Source organism: Fusarium flagelliforme (genome assembly GCF_020744385.1).
Source record: "Fusarium flagelliforme strain FIESC 12 MPI-CAGE-AA-0113 chromosome Unknown B0J16scaffold_5, whole genome shotgun sequence".
NCBI lineage: Eukaryota > Fungi > Ascomycota > Sordariomycetes > Hypocreales > Nectriaceae > Fusarium > Fusarium flagelliforme.
In genome coordinates, this window is record NW_025763507.1 from 3,672,055 (window position 1) to 3,691,535 (window position 19,481).

Here is a 19,481-nt window from a genome sequence, read left to right on the forward strand (position 1 = left end):
CAGCGGGCTCAGTTGGCTCTCCAGCAACAGGTTCGGTAGCGGAAGGCTCACCAGCAGGCTCGGTAACAGAAGGCTCGCTAGGCTCAGTTGGCTCTCCACCAGCAGGTTCAGTGGCAGTGGGCTGGTCAACAGGCTCAACTGCGGTAGACTCATCATCAGCAGGTTCGTCAGTGGCAGTAGGATCGCTGGCAGGGTCCTGAGCAGTTGTCTCCTTAGTGTCAATATCTGTGTTGGTGGGCTCATCGATAATCTTGGTGTTTGGTTCCTCGAAGGTAGCTGTAGGCTCAGAGATACCTGTGGGCTCACTTGGGGAATCAACATCAGTAGCAGTGGGCTCGTCAACCGCAGTGTTGCTGGGCTCGCCAGCAGGCTCAGTGGGCTCATCGACAGCTGTGTTACTAGGCTCACCGGCAGGTTCAGTTGCGGAAGGCTCGCCAGTAGGCTCGTCAGCTGCAGTGTTGGTGGGTTCGCCAGCGGGCTCGGTGACAGCAGGCTCGGTAGGTTCGCCGCCAGCCGGCTCAGTGGCAGCTGGCTCGGTAGGCTCATCAACAGCAGTTTCAGTGGGCTCATCAACAATCTTCGTGTTGGGCTCCTCGAAAGTTGCCGTAGGCTCAGAGGTACCTGTAGGCTCACTTGGGGAATCGACATCAGTGGCAGTGGGCTCGTCAATTGCAGTGTTGCTTGGCTCGCCGGCAGGCTCAGTGGCAGCCGGCTCGGTAGCAGAGGGCTCACTAACGGGCTCAGTAGGCTCGTCAACAGCTGTGTTGGTAGGTTCAGGGACAGGCTCAGTTGGCTCAGTTGGCTCATCAACAGCTGTGTTGGTAGGTTCACCAGCAGGCTCAGTGGGCTCACCGGTAGGTTCAGAGGCAGAGTCGGTGGGCTCGTCACCTGCAGTGGTGGTGGGTTCACCAGCAGGCTCAGAGACAGAGTCGGTGGGTTCATCAACAGCTGTATTGGTAGGCTCGCCAGCAGGCTCGGTAGGCTCCCCGTCAGAGTCAGTGGCCGTGGGCTCATCAACAATCTTGGTGTTGGGTTCCTCGAAGGTAGCTGTAGGCTCAGGAGCAACGGTGGGCTCATCATCTCCAGCGTCAGATGTAGCTGTAGGCTCATCGACAGGCTCAACAGCAGTTGACTGGTCATCAGAATCAGTGGCAGTTGACTCGACATCAGAGTCAGTAGCTGTGGGTTCCCCATCATCAGAATCCGTTGCCGTAGGCTCGTCAGAGTCAGTTGCAGTGGGCTCATCAGCGTCGGTCTCAGTAGCTGTGGGTTCCCCATCATCAGAATCCGTTGCCGTAGGCTCGTCAGAGTCAGTTGCAGTGGGCTCATCAGCGTCGGTCTCAGTAGGCTCTTCATCAGAATCAGTTGCTGTAGGCTCATCGGAGTCTGTCTCAGTAGGATCGACATCAGAACCAGTCTCAGTGGGCTCCTCATCAGAATCAGTCGCCGTAGGCTCGTCGGAGTCAGTGGCAGTTGGCTCATCAGAATCAGTAGCTGTGGGTTCCCCATCATCAGAATCCGTTGCCATAGGCTCGTCAGAGTCAGTACCAGTTGGCTCATCAGAGCCAGTTCCAGTAGGCTCATCGACAGGCTCAACAGCTGTTGAATGGTCATCAGAGTCTGTAGCAGTTGGCTCATCATCAGAGTCAGTGACAGTGGGCTCATTATCAGAGTCGGTAGCAGTGGGCTCATTAACAACCTTGGTGTTGGGCTCCTCAAAGACCTCAGAAGCAGAAGACTCCTTGGTAGGCTCATCATCAGCAGTGTTGGTAGGCTGATCGACAGGCTTCTCAGTGGCTGTCTCCTCATCGTCGTCGCCGGGAGTGCCAGTAGGCTCGCCAGCGCCACCAGTAGCGGTGTCGGTAGGCTCGTCATCATCCTTGGCAGTAGACGAAGACTCATCATCATCGGAGCCAGTAGCAGTAGGCTCGTCATCAGAGTCGGTTGCTGTAGGCTCATCATCAGAGGCAGTACCAGTGGGCTCATCGACAGGCTCGGCGGCAGTTGACTTGTCGTCAGAGTCAGTGGCTGAAGGCTCCTCAGTCTCCTCATCATCATCACCATCGTCAGGCTTGGAAGTAGCAGCAGGCTCTGTACCAGGCTTGACACTGGACTCGGTATCATCACCACCCTTGGGGGGCTCTACAACAGGGGCCACAGCAGTCGTAGTCTTAACATCCTCAACCTTGGCAGTAGTAGTCTGTTGAGCTGGCTTGGGAGCAGTAGTTGAAGGCTTGGTCGAGGTAGTCAAGGTAGTGGAAGGCTTGGTGGATGTGGTCAAGGTAGTAGAGGGCTTGGTGGTAGTCTTCTGAGATGAAGTTGTAGCTGTAGAAGCAGGCTTAGACGAAGTGGTTGGGGTGGAAGTCGTCTTGGTGGATGAGGTGGTGGAAGTTGTAGCAGGCTTAGGAGCAGTGGTGTTTCCCTTGGATGTAGTACTGCTTGTAGAACCAGTGGTCTTCTGGGTGGTAGGCTTGGCGGAAGTAGTACCCTTGCCTGTAGTGGGAGTAGTGGTGGGCTTTCCAGTAGTAGTCTTACCGGTAGTGGTCTTGCCAGTAGTGGTCTTGCCAGTGGTTGGCTTTGCTGTAGTGGTCTTGCCGGTGGTTGGCTTTGCTGTAGTGGTCTTGCCGGTAGTGGTCTTGCCAGTAGTGGTCTTGCCAGTAGTGGTCTTGCCAGTGGTTGGCTTTGCTGTAGTGGTCTTGCCGGTGGTTGGCTTTCCAGTAGTAGGCTTTGCGGTAGTAGGCTTTGCGGTAGTAGGTTTGCCAGCAGTAGGCTTTCCAGTAGTAGCCTTTGCGGTTGAGGGCTTCTTAGTTGAGGGCTTCTTAGTTGAGGGCTTCTTAGTAGCAGCGGGCTTGTTGGTAGCCTTGGCAGCTGCAGGTGTGGAGGTAGTCTTCCTCTTGAGAAGACGCCTCAAGGCGTTGGCGTAAGAAGTCGAACACTTGCAATCACTAGTGAATGTTAACAGTAGCTCAAATCACTATCGACTAAGAGGTACTCACGAATCGCAAGAGTGGAAAGAGCTATCCTGCTCAACACACTGCTTGATGGTTAATTGCTGTATGTTGAATGAGGGAGTGTTGCTTACATGAGCCTCGCAAGCTGGCACACCGCCAGGGAATTGGCAGATGGAATCCTCGGCAGTCAAAGCCGCTGCGTTAACCGCGGCAATGGAAGCACTGAGGAGTGCAATCTTGATGAAATGCATCTTGAAGAAGGAGGAGGAGGAGTGACTACTAGAATGTAGTTTGTGATGAGGATGAGAGTGATTCGAAAAGTATTTTGAAGTTCAATTCTTCATGACTTATATATTGAAGTGTTCCTGGTGTTCGCCGTCTGATCGACTCATGGGTTTCCGCTTTCATCCATCTTGAAAGTTTATTAGGTCGAGATACTGCTGAAGAAAGTCAATGAATGTGTGGTCTAGTCACGTCCCGAAAGTCAGGGTCTTGGGACTGCTCGCTTCTACCGAACTCAATTTGGAGCTTACTGGACAAGGCGAAATCACACGTGCTAGACATGCGACAGCTGTCAGCCAAGTCTGGATGCTTCTTTTCTTGACATGGGTCTTACTATATCCGGTCATTGTCATCAATTGAGGGAGAAGGTCCAAGTATCAGCACAGCATGCATATTACATTCAATAATTAATCGATTCTTGCTATTGTTTACATCAAGGCTCAGTCTCATACGACCGTTATTACCGTTTCAAAGCCATGAATCTCTTCACCAACAAACACCGAAGGAAAAGAGTTCATGGCTTGAAGATTCTCGCGTGGTCTTGCCCTCTCACTCTTACCAGGATTGGTCGAGATCGTTTGGATGGCTAAACTCAAAGCAGCGAGCCGTCCCATACTATTCCATTTCGGCTGTATTAAGCGGGCCTACCCGCTGCCAATATGCGGGAAGACCTGCCAACTGACTTTTATTTGCATTCTTGACGCAGTGCTCGGACGATCGCTTCCCTGTTCTGCTAAGAATTTGACTCAATTTAGTCTAAACCCTCTTGGCTTCACGGCAGCGGCACAGCTGGCTTTTGATACTCCCACTCTGGTTAGTCTAGAAATCTAGATGACTTAGCAGTGTCTCGTCTTACTCTCAACAAAGTATCACTTACCCAAAGAATCGTCTTGCCCGTCAGGCTAGAGCCTGGGCCACATGGCCATAGCTCCAGATGTTGACAGCTTTGATGTTTTCGGGGAAATGAGCTTACTGAGGCGAGTCAGGTTGAGTCAGATTATACAATTGAGTTTTTCCACTTCGGTCCCGGTCTTGTAAGAATGCAGTAGCATGCTATCTGAGTTTGGCGATAAGCACATCCCACGTTTCATACATGCATGTTGTTGCCTTACGGATCTGTTGAGGCTGAATATAGATCCCTCTGGCCAAGAAGGGGTTCCCCGTGCCGTTATCTTGGCGATTCCCATCTTCCGGGGTAGCAATGTACTCACCCACAATGAGAGTTTGGCATATCCTTGGCGATATGGCATCTTGTCCCGGCCAACCGACCCACCGTCGTCTAGACTGGCCGTGAGGGTCTTTGTCTGAACCTTCATAAGAATCCGTCGTTCAGCTCTCCACAACTCCTGCACAGCACGTACCACTTTCAAGCTTGGAACTTGTGAAGCTATGGCCATCAGGCTTACAAACGGGACCGTCTTAGTCCTTTGGTCCGTGATGGTACTGAAAGCTTATGTTTATGTCTAATCACTTCGCCGTATTCAGCCCAGGTAGCCGGAATATTTACTCCAGCCTTATCAAGCAGCTCTCTGGTCGGCGGCGAAGGTTGACTGGGCGGCCGACTCCGAATCCCCTGTCGATCGATGCAGTTGAACGAGAGCAACAACATCCACTTAGAGGACAAGATAGCCGAGAGGCTGCATCTTGTCGAAACCTAGATAGCAATCAACGCAGAGTTTGATACTGCTTTGAAGGTTTCCCGCGAGTGTCTCGGCCTCGGCGTTGAGTTGAGGAGCGTTCCCAGTAAGTGGCAGGAGAAGATGAAAGAATTCATGCTTTAGTTCAGCTTACCCATTGTGCCACAGGTCAGTGGCGACGTTCTCATAGATAGAATGGGGTTGATGTTCGTCGATGCAAGCGAGATCTTCAGCCATGCTAGAACTGAATTCTTTAGATCATCGGTGGGTTTCTCTGGTTTTGGGGGAAGTTTACTTAAGATTTTGTCATTTTGTCATGTGATGCCGTTGTGACGTGATGAGCTTTTGAACTTGGGCGATGGAAAACCCCCAATGCTTGAAAACCAGCTTACAAACAACAACTATAGATCCCAGCTAGGGGAAATAAAGCCCTGACATTTCTAGATTAAATTTTGAAACCAAGATGACTCCGTTTATTGCGTGAACCTCTTGTGTAATGCACAATAGAATCTTTGTTCAAACAGTTCAGGGTAGGATGCAGGACATAACGACATTAACACGTCAGTAACAAGCCACAGCAATCAATGTACAGCTATCTCCATTTGGCCTAGCCTTTCGTCTTATCTATAAACGCCATCATTCGCTTCGTGGAGCTTCATTGGGCCCTTATCGGCACGATACGTTCGTTGTGAACATACGTAGAAAATGGAGGCGGTCTGCCCAAAGAGGTACCCCCGTCAAGCCACCGCTAAGCTAAGAGTTATGCAATGTACCTTTTGTGACTAAGGTACCGCGACATCAGCAGAGAGACGATCTTGGACAAAGATAGTAATTTATGAGCCTATTCTATTATCCCTTCGTCCAGTTGTGTACGTATGTTTGTCCATTTATATGGGGCCTCTTATATGTACGCAAGCAAGCTACCCTACAGTGGATCTAACAGAGATACCTCTAATTTATGCAAAGTTCCTTTTTGCCCCACTTTGCGCGTATGCACAACGAACGTATCGTGTCGATCAGGGTCTTGAGGAAATTGTCATGTGCACAAATGTGCAATTATCTCGAGAAATATCCAGAGCAGTTGGGCGCGATAAGCAATGGCAGCCACTCTTTTCGAGCTGCAACTTCCCTAGCACATTGGTTAAGCAATCTGCTTCTGTAGAAGGATCGTCTTAAAGTTAATCTGCCACTACACACCGCCTTCCAGACTCCTCTTTTTCTCACGATCCCATTCCTCACAATGACATACCTCTTATCGCAATGCCAGTAATCAGACGAATACCCGATAACAAAAGACGGTCCCGCACAGGCTGCATACCATGTCGAAGACGTCGTAGAAAATGTGGTCAACCCTCTTCCACTATATTCTGTCAATTGTTCGTGTATTCAGCTTGTCTAACGCGATTTAGGTGACGAACAAAGACCCCAGTGCGGAAGCTGTCAGGGCAGAAATGTAACATGCGAGTTCAAAGAGTGGACCTTTGTCCCAGGTGTGCGGTCTTCGCTGCGCAGGGATGAGCGTGTGAGTGAAGACACGGCCGATGAGGATGATTCTTTGATGGTGAGTGATTATTATGAATCGATGACAGTTTGCTAACCTTATTCAAAGCCTATGAATGATAGTCTACTATCTTTTATCGACGATAGTCCTTCGACTCTGGAGCCATCAACTCTGGAACCAGTACTAGATGATCCCTTGCCCACCATAGTACGAAGCGAAAGAGTCGAGCCTACCCAAAATGCCACAACCAATACCTCTCAGCCAACTGCGCCAACGAGCACGCAACCAAACAATGAAGGCAACCAAATTCCCACCCCAGCCCGATGGAACGAAACAGTCCTATCAGAACAAAACTCCTCAGAACGTCAAACAGCCATGCTCCGCTTCCGTTACCAAATAGCACCCTGGCTAGACTCAAACGCTCCACGATCCACCTTTGGGCCGAAGATCATGACGTTGGCAGCCGAGAAGTCTGCTATCATGGATGTCATTGTTTGGGTTGCCATGCGACGAAGTAGAAGCTCGACAACTTCTGAGGGAGATTTCCATCTTGTGCAGCATCTGCAGCATCGGTTGTCGTTGGAGAATGGGTTTACGGCTGATGTGGGACGGTCGTTGCTTGCGTTGGGGAATTTCTTTTATACTTCGCCTTCTGAGTGGGTGGGATTTCATTCTGATCCAGCGGATCGATATCAATTCTTTGAGAATCAGGAGGAGCCTCTAAAGACTCTTAATCGGTTCCACTTTAAGGCTGGTAGGTTCATTCTCACGATACAGTATGTGGCGTGGGCTAACAAGAAGTCATCAGAACTCGCTGCTTCCATCATAGCGTCTAGATCGCCCTCACAATCATCGCTACCACTCATGGACGAGCCACTACTCAGCTCCAACATGTCTCCATGCCAGATCTACGACACATGTTTAGTGCACCTCACAGCATGCTGCCAACTAATTCACAACAAAGTCATCCCTCTCCTCAATGGTATATCCACCATCCAATCACCCACACACGAATCCAGCTCCTTGGTATGGGCAACATGGTCCAACCTATGGGCGCGATGCGTCCAATGGTTCCGCGATCGTCCCCCAGACATGGTCCCCCTCCTCGAAAGTCCCGAAGTAGACACCCACACCAACACCCCCTTCACAGCAGATGTATACTCCAGCGCAATAGCAGTCCAAGCAAATCTCACAATCCACTACTCCGCCCTCCTCCTCCTCTCCTACAAACCCCGTCTCGTCAAATTATCATCCACCCCTCATCGGTTAGTATCTAAAAGCTGGCACGCGCAGAAACTTGCTAAGTTAGCGCTATGGAATAACTTTCCTGACCAATGGGATCCCGTCGTGGTAGCTACCGTCGTGAGGATAGCGAGAGACATGACATACCCTTCGCAGCAAGAAGCGTTGCTTTCGTGTTTTCAAAGGATTGGGGACGCTACTAAAATTCCTCTGCAAAGGGAAATTGCGGATCTGCAGCAATTTTGGTCTTCGTCGCGACATTCCAATGCACCCACTAATCTTCATTCCTGACACGGTCGAGAACTCACTACCCAGCAATTGAGTTGTGGAGCACCTTCATAATTAATTGTAACTTTATTCGTCTTGTATAAATATTATTCTAATTCGTTCTTCCATGGGATGGATACTTGTGCTCCTCTTCTGGCGACTGTATATGATGAAGCGCGAATTCCTGACCGGACAGCTTTTTCGATGTCGAATGTCTCAGAAAGTGCCACTTCTACGGCGTATGAACCGATGAAAGTGTCGCCAGCGGCTGTTGTATCGACGACGCTGACTTTCTGAGCGGGAATAAGACCCTTGGCACCAGTGTCATTGGCGTAGTAAGCTCCTCTTCCTCCCAGCGTGATAACAACGTTGCGGACGCCTTTGGCAAGGAAGTCGACCGCAGCTTGCTCCACAACAGCAGTGCTCTCAAACTCAGACTCATCCTTGTTCGACAAGAGAGCTGCTTCCGTCTCGTTCAGAATAAGATGTGCCAGGCCTTGATAAATCTCCTCAGGTAGTGTCTGAGCAGGCGCAGGGTTGAGAAGTACAGGAGTACCCATAGCCTTGGCCGCTTCGAAAGCTTGAATAACAGTCTCAAGTGGGATTTCAAGCTGCATAATAAGCAAAGCAGGTGTTGGTCCCGGTATTTTCTCAAACTGACTCGGCTTCAAAGAATTGTTTGCTCCAGGCGATAAGATAATCCGATTCTGACCCGTAGGCTCATCAACGATAATCATAGCAATACCGCTCTGACCGTCTTTATTCACAATGATAGAATCAGTTCCAACATCGTATGACTTGAGACTATCCAGAAGCGTGGTGCCGTATGCATCTGCTCCAATGGCGCCGATCATGACTACATCGACGCTTGAGTTTTTCAGGTCAGACGTTCGAGAGAGTTTTGCACAGGCGACGGCTTGGTTGGCGCCTTTTCCACCGGGGAAGACATTGAATTGGGAGGATGTTATGGTTTCGCCTGGGAGGGGGTGATGGGGGACGTATGAGACGAGATCGATGTTGAGGGAGCCTAGGACGCTGATGACGGGTTTTGGTGAAGACATGGTGGGCAGGTGATCAATAGTTCTACACAGTAGTCTCTACCTAGCAGTGGAAGAGTATATAAGTCTTGCCGGAGCTGGCTGAGCTCCACTGGGACCGGACACGCTATTCCACGAAGGGGTGTCTTAGGCGACGGCGGCTACGCTTTGCAGAGCCTCCTACCTGCCAAGACAAAGCACGAGGACACTTTACACTGCATAACGCTTACATGGGTCTATATAGCTTATTTTGTAACTACGTTTCGACCTATAAGGTTTTGAGAATCGCTCCAGCATCATAACCCCATTCAGCCTCAAGATCCGTCAACCTCCACAGCGCACCCCACCCGGTCGTCCGATCAATCGACTTCAGTAGTCTAGCTATCTGTTTCCTCTCATTTACATGTGAAAACAACTTTCCTGCTATATAAAGCGGTTGTATGGAATTCACCAGGCTTCCAGGATGAAGGTTAGCACATGAGATGCCACAGACTTGCCGGGCGTGCCATAATGCCAGACATTGGGAGTCTAGTTCGTGGCCCAGATTCCGCATTTCTAGCATGAGGATACATGCAGTGTGATATATCTGATTGCTTGAAATTGCTGCCCAGTGGGGGAAGAGCATAGCCGGGAATATCTGTTTATCCCCTGCCTCGACCATACTTATCGGCTTCATCGTCGGAGGACGCTCGTCAAGCCAATATTGCAACTCATTCCAGAGCTGCTGCCACTGTTCTGAGAATGGTCTGTCGTCGTGAATATCCGTTCGTCCAAGTTCTAAACTCTGTGTCCTGCGAAATCTGAGATCGGAGACTTTGGTACATAGATATATAGCCCAGTTGGCTTGCATATCTGGACACTCACGACTTCTCTCGTGAAACATATCCCGTACATATCTTTCGATCTGCTCAGAAGAAACCAGTGATTCAGGTGGTGAAGGAGCCCATTTTGACAGAGGCAGAACTGTGGTTTCGGTTCCATCTGAGATTATAGCACCGCATAACTCCATTCTGGCATAGCACCAGAATACTGCTTGTGGTAGACCACCAGAGAAGCCATCCACACCAAAGAATTCGAACAACGAAGCACAACCTTCAACATGCCTCTTCCAGTTCTTGGAGCCACCGGACATCAATTCGAATACAGCCAAAATACAAGCCGTAACCAACATATTTGGATCTTTTGCTTGTAACCCAGGACTCAGCAACCTAATACTCTCCTGATACAACTCAAGACTATCACATCCCTCCTGCGTCAACCCACGTCTCTCCATCTGTCTCGACGAAAACGCAAGCATAGCATACAACAGCGCCGGACTCTTCTGCGCCATAAGCGGAACATGAATCTGAAAATGCTTATCCTCATCAAACTTGTCCAAGTAAGGTGCACATTCCGTGACCCAGTTTTGGAGATAGCATATTAATCTATCATGGGGAATGTTGATGCTGACGTTGGAAAAGTCGAGGGTTTGGGTGGGTGCTGTTTCGGCTTCGGGCGTGACTGATGCGCTTGGTGATAAAGCGGAAAGGCCCGCGAAGAGAACTGATCGGAGCTCTTCTTGGAGTTCGATGAAGCGTGGGTCTAGGGAGAAGTCTTCGGGTGGGAAGAAGGACATTGTGGGTCAAAGAGATGGACTGTTTCCCTACTGCATTGAGGTGACTTTGCAGTTGAAGGTTGTATCAAGGCAGAAACATCCAAAACAGGAACTGTAGCCTCCTCTTCTTCCCCGTGAAATGAAACAGAGCAAATTTGCAGCATCCGGTGATCCCCGGTACCCCGGTAATTGCCCAATCATAAGTATTTTCCGGGGAAGGTTGGGGGAAGAGACTAGACCTAATGCGAGGGCTTTAGGCGACCAACGTCGAAGATCATGACTCGGTAGTCAATACCCCGGCAGGATTTTCCTTGTTTAACTGAATTGGAGTAAGTAACGTTGCCCCAGAAGACTGGGCCATCACATCAGCACTCTAAATACCCCGCATTAAAAACATCACCAGTTCGAATTGGTGGCAATATTTAGTACCAGTACGCGTATTGGTTTTGTTAACATGCTTCGTCCTTCAAGGCTGGTAAATCCGCTTGATTGGAGTGAACTCCTTCTGTATCGAAAGAGAAAAAAAGAAGGGATTGGTTTGAAAAGAAAGGAAAGAAAAAAAAAGCACCGTTGAATCTGGAAAGATGCTACGAGTTGCATGTTGTGGTATTATGTCGCCGAATGAACGTGAAAGGCGGAAGCAAACGTTGGAATCGCACGGAAATTGCATGCTCCAGATTTTAAACGGTTTAATTCTATCGCAAGAATGCAATTATTTGGATAGCAAGAATTCATGATAACATAATGTCAGTATGAGGTTCCAGCATCAAATGAAAACTGGTCATTGGCTGGACAGCCTCAGCCTTACAGCGTATAGTCTTCTCTATCGTTTCTAGAAGGAAGGACGCATGCACTTTGTGGCACAAGAATGTCACTGGCTAACTCAGTCTACTGACACCAATAGCATCATCACCGAGATTGTAGAATAGTTGAATATAACAGGGTATTGATTCATCGCCTAACATTATTCGTATACTAAACTAACCACATCTTCCCATACATTTCATTCAATCGATTACAACTCCTCAACGTGCTTCTCGCCTCCCTTCTCCATAGACTTTCGTCCAGAAGAAGCAGCAAGAAGACCAACCTCAGCCTGAGCCTCCCGAAGAAGAATAGCATCCTGCTCTCCAGCGCGACTCTTGAAAACACGGTCCATGTCCTCAAGAGAAGCATTCTTGGTCTCGGGAAGATAGAACCAGACCCAGAGAATACCAACAAACAGGAAAACAGCGAAGAAGATGTAGGTCCCCCATTCCCAAGCCTCAAGCATGGGAGGGACGAAGAAAGCGATGGCGAAGTTGTTGACCCAGTTGCTAGAAGCACCGATGGAAGCACCCTTGGCACGGATGGAGAGAGGGAAGATCTCGGAGATGAGAGTCCATGAGACAGGACCCCATGTGGCACCAAAACCAGCGATGTAAACCCAGATAAGAGCAACGGCGGTCCAACCGGCGGCAACGTGAGAGGGCCAGTCGTGGCGGAACTTGGCGACGATGATACCGACGGTAACCATACTGGCACCCATGACAATGGATCCAACCTGGAGCATAGGCTTGCGACCAACACGATCAATGATCAACATAGCAGGAATAGTGCTGATGAGGAAAACAACACCAGTAACACCAGTAGCGAGCAGAGCAATAGTTCCACCAGTAAGACCCAGGCTGATAAAGACGTTGGAAGCGTAGTAGATAATAGCGTCAATACCGGACCACTGCTGGAAGAACATGATCAACCAAGCAGTGCAAACACGCTTAAGGTTATCCATGGATCGGAAGCAAGTGACATACTGAGCAATCTCCTGTCTGAATTTGCTCTTGCCCTTCTCAGCAAGATGAGGGAAATCGCGCGCAAAAACCTTTTGCTCGAAAACGGCTTCGGCCTTGATCTCGAGGTATTCGACTTGGACTTGGTCAGAGTCGATGGGGAGCTTGCGCATCCATGCAAGTGTGGACTTGGCCTCTTCGTCGCGACCGACCTTGACGAGCCAGCGGGGAGAGAAAGGCATGAACCAGATACCGACGGCTAGAATAGCTGCGGGAATACCCTGGATGATAGAGGGAAGACGCCAAGCGAGGTCAGATTGGCCATCGCCTGTTCCACCGATGTAGTTGCATCCGTAACCAACCCAGAACGAAAGCATGATTCCGAGAATCGTAGCAAGCTGATAAAACGAAACAAGGAATCCTCGCATCTCAGTTGATGAAAGCTCAGCGTTATACAAAGGTCCGACACCGCTGAAAAGACCGACACCAACACCAGTCAAAAAACGACCAGCGTAAAGCAGAGAAGGGTTTCCAGCAGTAGCACCAACGTAGAGATAACTGCCAAGAACGACCCAGCAGCAGGCAATGAACATGGTGTACTTTCGGCTGATGATTTCGCTAGAGACACCAGCTGATAGAGAACCGAGAATACCTCCGAGTTGCAGGATGGATGTGAGCCAACCTGTTGCGGAAGATGATTCAACTACTGAGGGGAAATTTTGGGTGAAGCGGGTCATGACGAGGGATTGACCCAGAACACCTTGTTGGTAACCATATTCAAAACCACCAAGTCTAAAAAGTCAGCAACCCTCCTTTCAACTATGATATTGGGGTAAAGACTCACGATGCAAAGAATGCGATAAAGATAATCTTTGGATTCTCACGAATGGACTGCCAGATGGTCTTTTTGGGAGCACCAGTCTGAGACTCCATGGTGTAATGTTCCTCCGAGGTCGACATTGCCAAAGACAAGTTCTTGATTATGTCAAAATCAAGATAGCAAAAGATAAGAGGAAAGATGAAGCGTGTGGAGAGATGTTGAAAATCTGGGGTATGGAGCAGACGAGTCTTTTAAACATTTTTACCCCATGGCGAAACTTGGACTTGGGTTTATGGATCTATTTTCTGGGGTTGCGACGAACAGGTTCGGCAGAGAAGAGTAGCCTATGACCCCCTGTTTGGGTTTAGTGTGGGAATGCAGTCTGACCACCCCTAAAATACCCGCTTAGCCGCAAGCCGCTGTAGAGCCTCACTAGACTCTGGAGAGGATGGATATCATGACGAGTGCTTGAAGGATTGGTTTGATACCGAGTTTGTTCGGGCACCTTATGTTCATGGTTTCTGACATTTGAAAGACATGAAGATGTTCAATTGTATGGTACAATTGCTCAATCCCTTCAGTTGATCGGTATGTCTTCACTTGAACAACCATGCTACTCAGCATCAACCAAACATCAGCTGCAAACTTATGAAGTAATTGAATCAGTCTCTAATAAAAAAAACACGAGATAGCTTCAATTGCATGACTTTTTCATCTCTGAAGCCTGGGCAACTCAGACCGTCGCGTGGTCAAGTGGATTCTATAGTCACATAGTTAGTCATCTCTTGCCCAAAAAGGGGGATCTTAGGCGACGCTGGCCAGGTTAGCCCTGGACTAACCGCAATCCTGGGGCCCCGCGTGCAAATTTTTAGCTGTCGTGTGTTCCCAACTCAATGGATCACGAAAATAACGTCCCGATAGATGGGGCCTGGACCATTGTTTTGGGAGATTGAGTGAGACTAGTTGGACGAATGACTGGAAGAGATTTGAGCCTCATTGTTGGATTTTGACTTCATTTGAGCGCGTTGCTGGATTGGAGGCTACCCTGGAGTTGTCAGTTAATTACAAATTGGAGCTTCTTAACCAGGAGAAAATGATTGCATGGCACTAAACAGAGCCAGAAATGATTGGCATTGACAAAGAAAAACATCCTAACGATGTTTTTCGTGCTTATCTTCTTCGGTGTCGTCCTCAGATCGCTGCCCAGTACAAACAGCATGTCCGGAGGAAAGGTCACCTAGTGAAGCTAGTCATATGACATCCCAAACCAATGCAACACCATTTACTTGCGTCCAGACATTATCAAAATCGCGATGATTATATTACGAGCATTTTTAAATAAGATACAGCCCTGGGATGACGCACAGGCTTGGTAATCGCGTCCATTGGATAACGGGGAAGATCTACGGATTCCGTAGTGTGGAATCGCGTTGCACCAGAACAACTAAGACATCTTCCATCTTGACGAGTTCCCTTTCTTCTACGAGCTCACCTTCTGGTATAAACCATTAAAGGCAAGACGATTATTGTAATCGCAAATACATCTCCGTTCGTCCATTAACCCCCAGTGTATACACCAACGCGTCGGCATCGATCTGGAGCGCGACAGATCAACAGGTGACAGCATATCGAGAGACAAACGTGTAAAACAGCCTGCGTCGCCTTTGCGATACAACATAAATGGTTTCAAGTCGATCTATCACGTTGTGTTAGAATTTTATGAACCTCAGCGTGGACTTTGGTGATGGAAGAAGGATGGATGGCAAAGTCGGCGTCACGTCGGCGTTCGGAGTTGGTCGCGTTGCGGGGTAGAGAAGCCGGGGAAAGGCTGCTACATAACATCACATAGACCTAACATCAGTGTCGCGTAAGCTTCTTCGATCATCTCACGGTCACTCCTGAAGCCTGTATCAGGTTATTGTGACAGTGTATGTTGCCCGATCTTCGATGTAGGTGAAGATGTTTTAAAGACTTGGCAATTCCAGTCCAACAACAATACCGGAAGATTGATAGCCCGAGACCGAAAACCCCAATGTCTGTTCGCCGTACTCTAATCCAGCTCAAGGTCAGAGCGCCACCCGACAGTCTGGATACGGGGTAACTAGTGAGTGAACGGTGAGTCAGGAATATGCCACAGACAGAGTCCAGGCTGTCGGGACAGGTTCGGACACCTCAGCTGCCAAGACTGCCCAAGTTAGTATTTCCAATAGACTGGGAACTGTCAGCAGGGGGCTTCCGACAAGACACAGTCCCGAAGGATTGCTGATGTGAACATGGGCCGCAATGCTGAGATTGAATGCGAAAGCAATGCAGTTGACATCCAGGAAATGGAGTAGAAAGTATAAGATTTTAAAAGAAAGGGCATCGTATAGAGTCGGTGTCACTCCTTTTTAATTCCTCAACGTGTCGTGAGCTGCATTGTGTAACGGAAATAACATCGTCAATACCAAAACCGCTCTACGGATTAAGCTCCAGTTCCCCAGATCCAACCCCAGATTCCTCCCCCGGATCTTTGTTATCAGAGAGATCTAATTAGCTGCTTCCCGAGACCTAGACCCCTGTGCGTCTCTCTGATGCGTCTTCCTCCTTACCTCTTTCGTCCAACAAACCCCGTATCCGACATCCTTCAACCCGTCACCCGACGCACTATCGACCCCCTCAATCTTGGCATCTGGGCAGCGTTATGATTCGACGCTGATTTCTTTATCTTAAATACCACCCCCGGATGCAGTTCTCTTTTCTGCTCTGCATCGTTCATCATGGCTATCAAAGGATCTGATACTGAGAAGGAAATCGCCAAGGAGCAGCAGTTTGAACATGCTGATGCGCATGACGCTGCTGCGAGAGGGCACTTGGCCACTGACGAGTAAGTGTCACATCCTACAGATAAGTCGAGGTTTGACTGACCTTTCTAGACATGGAAACCCAATCGCTACCTTCGACGCAGAGGCCGAAAAGAAACTCCGTCGCAAGATCGACTGGTATGTCATGCCGACAGTTACCATCTTATACTTGATGTGTTTCGTCGACAGAGCCAATATTGGAAATGCAAGATTGGCTGGTCTTGAAGCAGATCTCGGTCTGAAAGGTTATGACTTTAATCTGCTATTGACGGTCTTCTACATCGCAAGTTCTCCCTCTCCCTTCCTCCATATTCTAAACACCAGCTAATTCCTTTTCCACAGTCATACATCGTCTTCGAACTCCCCGCGAACATGCTCTGCAAATGGATGGGTCCAGGCTGGTTCATCCCCGGCACAGCAGTCTGCTTCGGCATCGCCTCCCTCGGAACAGCCTTCGTCAACACAATGGGCGAAGCATGCGCCGTACGCTTCATCCTCGGTATCTTCGAAGCAGGTATGCTTCCTGGCATTGCATACTATCTCAGCCGATGGTACCGTCGTGGCGAACTTGCCTTCCGACTGGCTATCTACGTCGCTATGGGTTCATTCGGCGGAGCCTTCGGTGGTCTTTTGGCCTCTGGAATTCTCAAGCTTGACTCTGTTGGGTCGTTGACGAAATGGAGAATGATCTTTGCTATTGAAGGTATCGCTAGTATTGGGCTTGCGCTCATCGGGTTCTTTACCATGACTGATCGACCGAGTACTGCACGATGGCTGACGCAGGAGGAGAAGGATCTTGCTATCGCACGTATCAAGTCAGAGCGTGTTGGCGTTACAGAAGTCCTGGAGAAGTTCTCGTGGAAGTTGGCTCGTCGGGGTATCTTCTCCCCCGTAACAGCTGGCACTGCTGTCATCTTTCTGTTCACAAACATCACGGTGCAGGGACTTGCTTTCTTCGCGCCCACCATCGTCAGAACCATTTATCCTGACGCGTCGGTTGTTCAACAGCAGTTGCGCACCGTACCGCCTTACATCGTCGGAACCTTCTGCACTGTTGCTATGAGTTTCTACTCGACTGTCATTGATCGTCGCAATGTCTTCATCAATATGTCGCAGCTTCCTGTCATCACAGGCTACATCATGTTCCTCGCCACGACAAATCGTAAGTACCAACCATATCCTTTGGCAGCCTTTTACTAACTCAAACAGCCTATGTCCGCTACGCAGGAACATTCCTCATCTGCGCAGGAACCTTCGCCAACGGCGCTCTGTCCAACGCCCAAGTCTCCGCCAACCTCGTAACCGACACAGCTCGAGCATCGGGTATCGGCTTCAACGTCATGTTGGGTAACATTGGAGGACTGATCTCCACATGGTGCTTCCTACCCTTCGATGGACCTAACTATCCCATCGGAAATGGCCTCAACCTCGCGTCTTGTTCGTCTATCTTCCTTCTTACTATTGTCTTGCATGTGTATATGAAGTGGAGTAACAAGAGACGAGAGAGGATTGATGTTAGTCAGGCTTTGGCTGGACATAGTGTTGAGGAAATTCGGGATATGGATTGGAAGCATCCTGGATTCTTGTGGAGGCCCTAGTGTGTTCGGCTCGTGCCGGTGTTGTAACTATGATGAGCGTGTGGTTATATAAGAACAGCAGTGATTTGATAGGCTGTTCTCGAAGGATAATAAAGCTGAAATTGCTTGGGTAAATACGGCTCATCTAAGAGCAACAATGTAATTGAATGTGAATGAAGGAACCTGAAGATTGTATCAAGGGGAAATTTACTCATCCCAGATAGTAGCAACGACCTGTCCCGTAAGCTGAACCTGCCCCAACTTTCCACCTTCCGCCTCAGTAACAATCTTTCCACTCTGAACATCCCGCTTCCAGATAACAACAGTCTGGTTAACTTGGTGTCCAACAGCAATCTTATCACCAGCCTTGTTGAAGGAGAACTGGCGAGGAAGGTAACCACCCGAAGGTGCTGCCTGCACAGGCTTGAGAGTACCGTCCTCGTTGATGAGGAACGTAGTTAGTGTGTCCGAAGGACCGGACCGCGCTTCGATGGATGTGGCGAAGGACTTTTCACGGTTTGATACCACAACGAATCTTCCGTCAGGCTGGGCATAGTTAGTATTGCTAAGGCAAAAATAGGGAAGTACTCACGCTCATAGCGATCTCGCTGATAGGAGCCGTGTTAGGAGGAAACTTCTCATTCAAAGAAGTAATCTTAAAGACCTTCGTAAACGAAAGGCTAGTACGAGTATACTTGACGCGATAAGAGTAAACCTTCTGATCAAGTTCACCATTGAAAATGAAAAATGTCTCGCCACTCTTCATGACCTTGAAGAAGCCGTGTCGCGGTCCAGACCCAGCAGGCGCCTTAAGAGAGCCTACCTCAGCGATAGGTGCAATCTTGTCCTTGTCAAAGGACCACACGCGACAGACATCGCCGCCCAGATCAGGAGTGATGACGTATTTTCCTGTTGGGTCGATGATGACGTGGTGTAAATGGCTGGCTTCTTGTCGATCAGCGATGGGCCCGATTTTGTCGATTTTGGTGGAAATTTGCTGGAGTGGTTGGCTTCCTGAGATAGCGCCGTCGTTACCAAGCTCATAAGCTGCAGCGACACCTGGAATGCTACGATATATAAGTACTCAATTACCAGACGTTCCCGCTTGACTTACTAAGAGGCACCGAAATATCCACGCTTTCCTTTGGCTCCAGTGACAATCTCACCAGCCACACCTTCCGAAGGTGCCCTGACACGCGCAACATGCTTCAAAGCACCATTTGTGCCGATCTTGAACGAGTTCAAAGATCCAGGCTGCTGCCATGGGCCGCGGTCGAGACAGTAAAGCACATTGTTCGCCTTATCCAGCGTCAACCAAGATGGAGTGGGCTGGCATTCGGGCGCAATTGAAGCAACAGTGAGATCATGACCGTTTGTTTTCTCGGTGAGTTTCAGCGTGGTGACTTTGCCACTGTAGTCTGCGACGAACAAGTTGACGGCGTTGGCTAGGGCTGCTGAGCCCAGAAGGACTCCCACGATCTTGGAATGCATTTTCGTAACTTTGTCTGATGGAAAGATGAAAGGAACAAAAGAACAAAAGACAAGTTGCTTTTAGTGGAGGTTATCCGAACCATATATTAACTTTACACCGTTGTCCCGTATTAATTATCCTGCCAAGGTACCCCAGGAAGGTAAAAGAGATATCCTCCAATCATCTGGGGTGCTCGGTAAGCTACATCCCGTCTTCCTATTCGGATTAGACATGAAACCAGGGGTCAGGTTTTCCGTGTAGATCTTTTCCGACTCTGTTATCCGACCTTCATTTAGGCTAAGCTATGGTAGCATTAATTGAGGAATTATATATGAAGGTTACGGCAGTTTGCGGTGAATTGATTGGCATGGCAATCTTTGGGAAAATAGAGGAGTAAAGTTTGTGAAATTCAAAGAAGCCATCGTTTACTCTAGGTGTTGTGTGGGGGGATAAGGTTAAAGCTTATGCATATGCGAAATTACAGGTTGGT

At 49.0% G+C, this 19,481-nt stretch overlaps 6 protein-coding genes across 6 annotated transcripts; 2 read left to right on the forward strand and 4 right to left on the reverse strand.

Annotated features, from left to right (window-relative positions):
* Positions 1 to 6,130: 6,130 nt before the first annotated feature.
* On the forward strand, positions 6,131 to 8,075 carry B0J16DRAFT_416590 (uncharacterized protein; the record flags this gene model as incomplete). Its single annotated transcript, XM_046133607.1, has 4 exons — positions 6,131 to 6,203; positions 6,280 to 6,431; positions 6,480 to 7,125; positions 7,180 to 8,075. 4 exons carry the CDS (start codon positions 6,131 to 6,133, stop codon positions 7,902 to 7,904), a joined length of 1,596 nt encoding a protein of 531 aa, XP_045981973.1. The 3' UTR covers positions 7,905 to 8,075.
* Positions 7,841 to 8,942, reverse strand: B0J16DRAFT_165083 (Ribokinase-like protein; the record flags this gene model as incomplete). The annotated part of the gene is made up of 1 exon (XM_046122297.1): positions 7,841 to 8,942. A coding segment is annotated over one exon (955 nt), but the record flags the coding sequence as incomplete, so codon positions are not given.
* A 65-nt stretch (positions 8,943 to 9,007) lies between these two features.
* On the reverse strand, positions 9,008 to 10,631 carry B0J16DRAFT_345936 (fungal-specific transcription factor domain-containing protein). Its single transcript, XM_046128347.1, has one exon. It carries the CDS (start codon positions 10,530 to 10,532, stop codon positions 9,186 to 9,188), a length of 1,347 nt encoding a protein of 448 aa, XP_045981975.1. The 5' UTR covers positions 10,533 to 10,631; the 3' UTR covers positions 9,008 to 9,185.
* Positions 10,632 to 11,450: 819 nt separating this feature from the next.
* B0J16DRAFT_290144 (general substrate transporter) lies at positions 11,451 to 13,320 on the reverse strand. The gene is made up of 2 exons (XM_046124237.1): positions 13,125 to 13,320; positions 11,451 to 13,072 (listed from the first exon to the last, which is right to left on the reverse strand). The coding sequence occupies exons 1-2, from the start codon at positions 13,238 to 13,240 to the stop codon at positions 11,527 to 11,529; spliced, it is 1,662 nt and encodes a 553-aa protein (XP_045981976.1). The 5' UTR covers positions 13,241 to 13,320; the 3' UTR covers positions 11,451 to 11,526.
* Positions 13,321 to 15,859: 2,539 nt separating this feature from the next.
* B0J16DRAFT_401997 (major facilitator superfamily domain-containing protein) lies at positions 15,860 to 17,636 on the forward strand (the record flags this gene model as incomplete). The annotated part of the gene is made up of 4 exons (XM_046132612.1): positions 15,860 to 15,966; positions 16,016 to 16,226; positions 16,286 to 17,105; positions 17,153 to 17,636. 4 exons carry the CDS (start codon positions 15,860 to 15,862, stop codon positions 17,539 to 17,541), a joined length of 1,527 nt encoding a protein of 508 aa, XP_045981977.1. The 3' UTR covers positions 17,542 to 17,636.
* A 91-nt stretch (positions 17,637 to 17,727) lies between these two features.
* On the reverse strand, positions 17,728 to 19,022 carry B0J16DRAFT_402000 (Lactonase, 7-bladed beta-propeller-domain-containing protein; the record flags this gene model as incomplete). The annotated part of the gene is made up of 3 exons (XM_046132613.1): positions 18,635 to 19,022; positions 18,113 to 18,587; positions 17,728 to 18,066 (listed from the first exon to the last, which is right to left on the reverse strand). The coding sequence occupies exons 1-3, from the start codon at positions 19,009 to 19,011 to the stop codon at positions 17,728 to 17,730; spliced, it is 1,191 nt and encodes a 396-aa protein (XP_045981978.1). The 5' UTR covers positions 19,012 to 19,022.
* Between the last annotated feature and the right edge of the window lie 459 nt (positions 19,023 to 19,481).

Excerpts from the sequence above, each read along its gene's own strand:
- B0J16DRAFT_345936 (XM_046128347.1), bottom strand. The coding sequence starts at position 10,532 with ATGTCCTTCTTCCCACCCGAAGACTTCTCCCTAGACCCACGCTTCATC.
- B0J16DRAFT_290144 (XM_046124237.1), bottom strand. The coding sequence starts at position 13,240 with ATGTCGACCTCGGAGGAACATTACACCATGGAGTCTCAGACTGGTGCT. Across the intron at positions 13,073-13,124 it reads TTTATCGCATTCTTTGCATC|ACTTGGTGGTTTTGAATATG; the intron begins GTGAGTCTTTAC and ends CTGACTTTTTAG.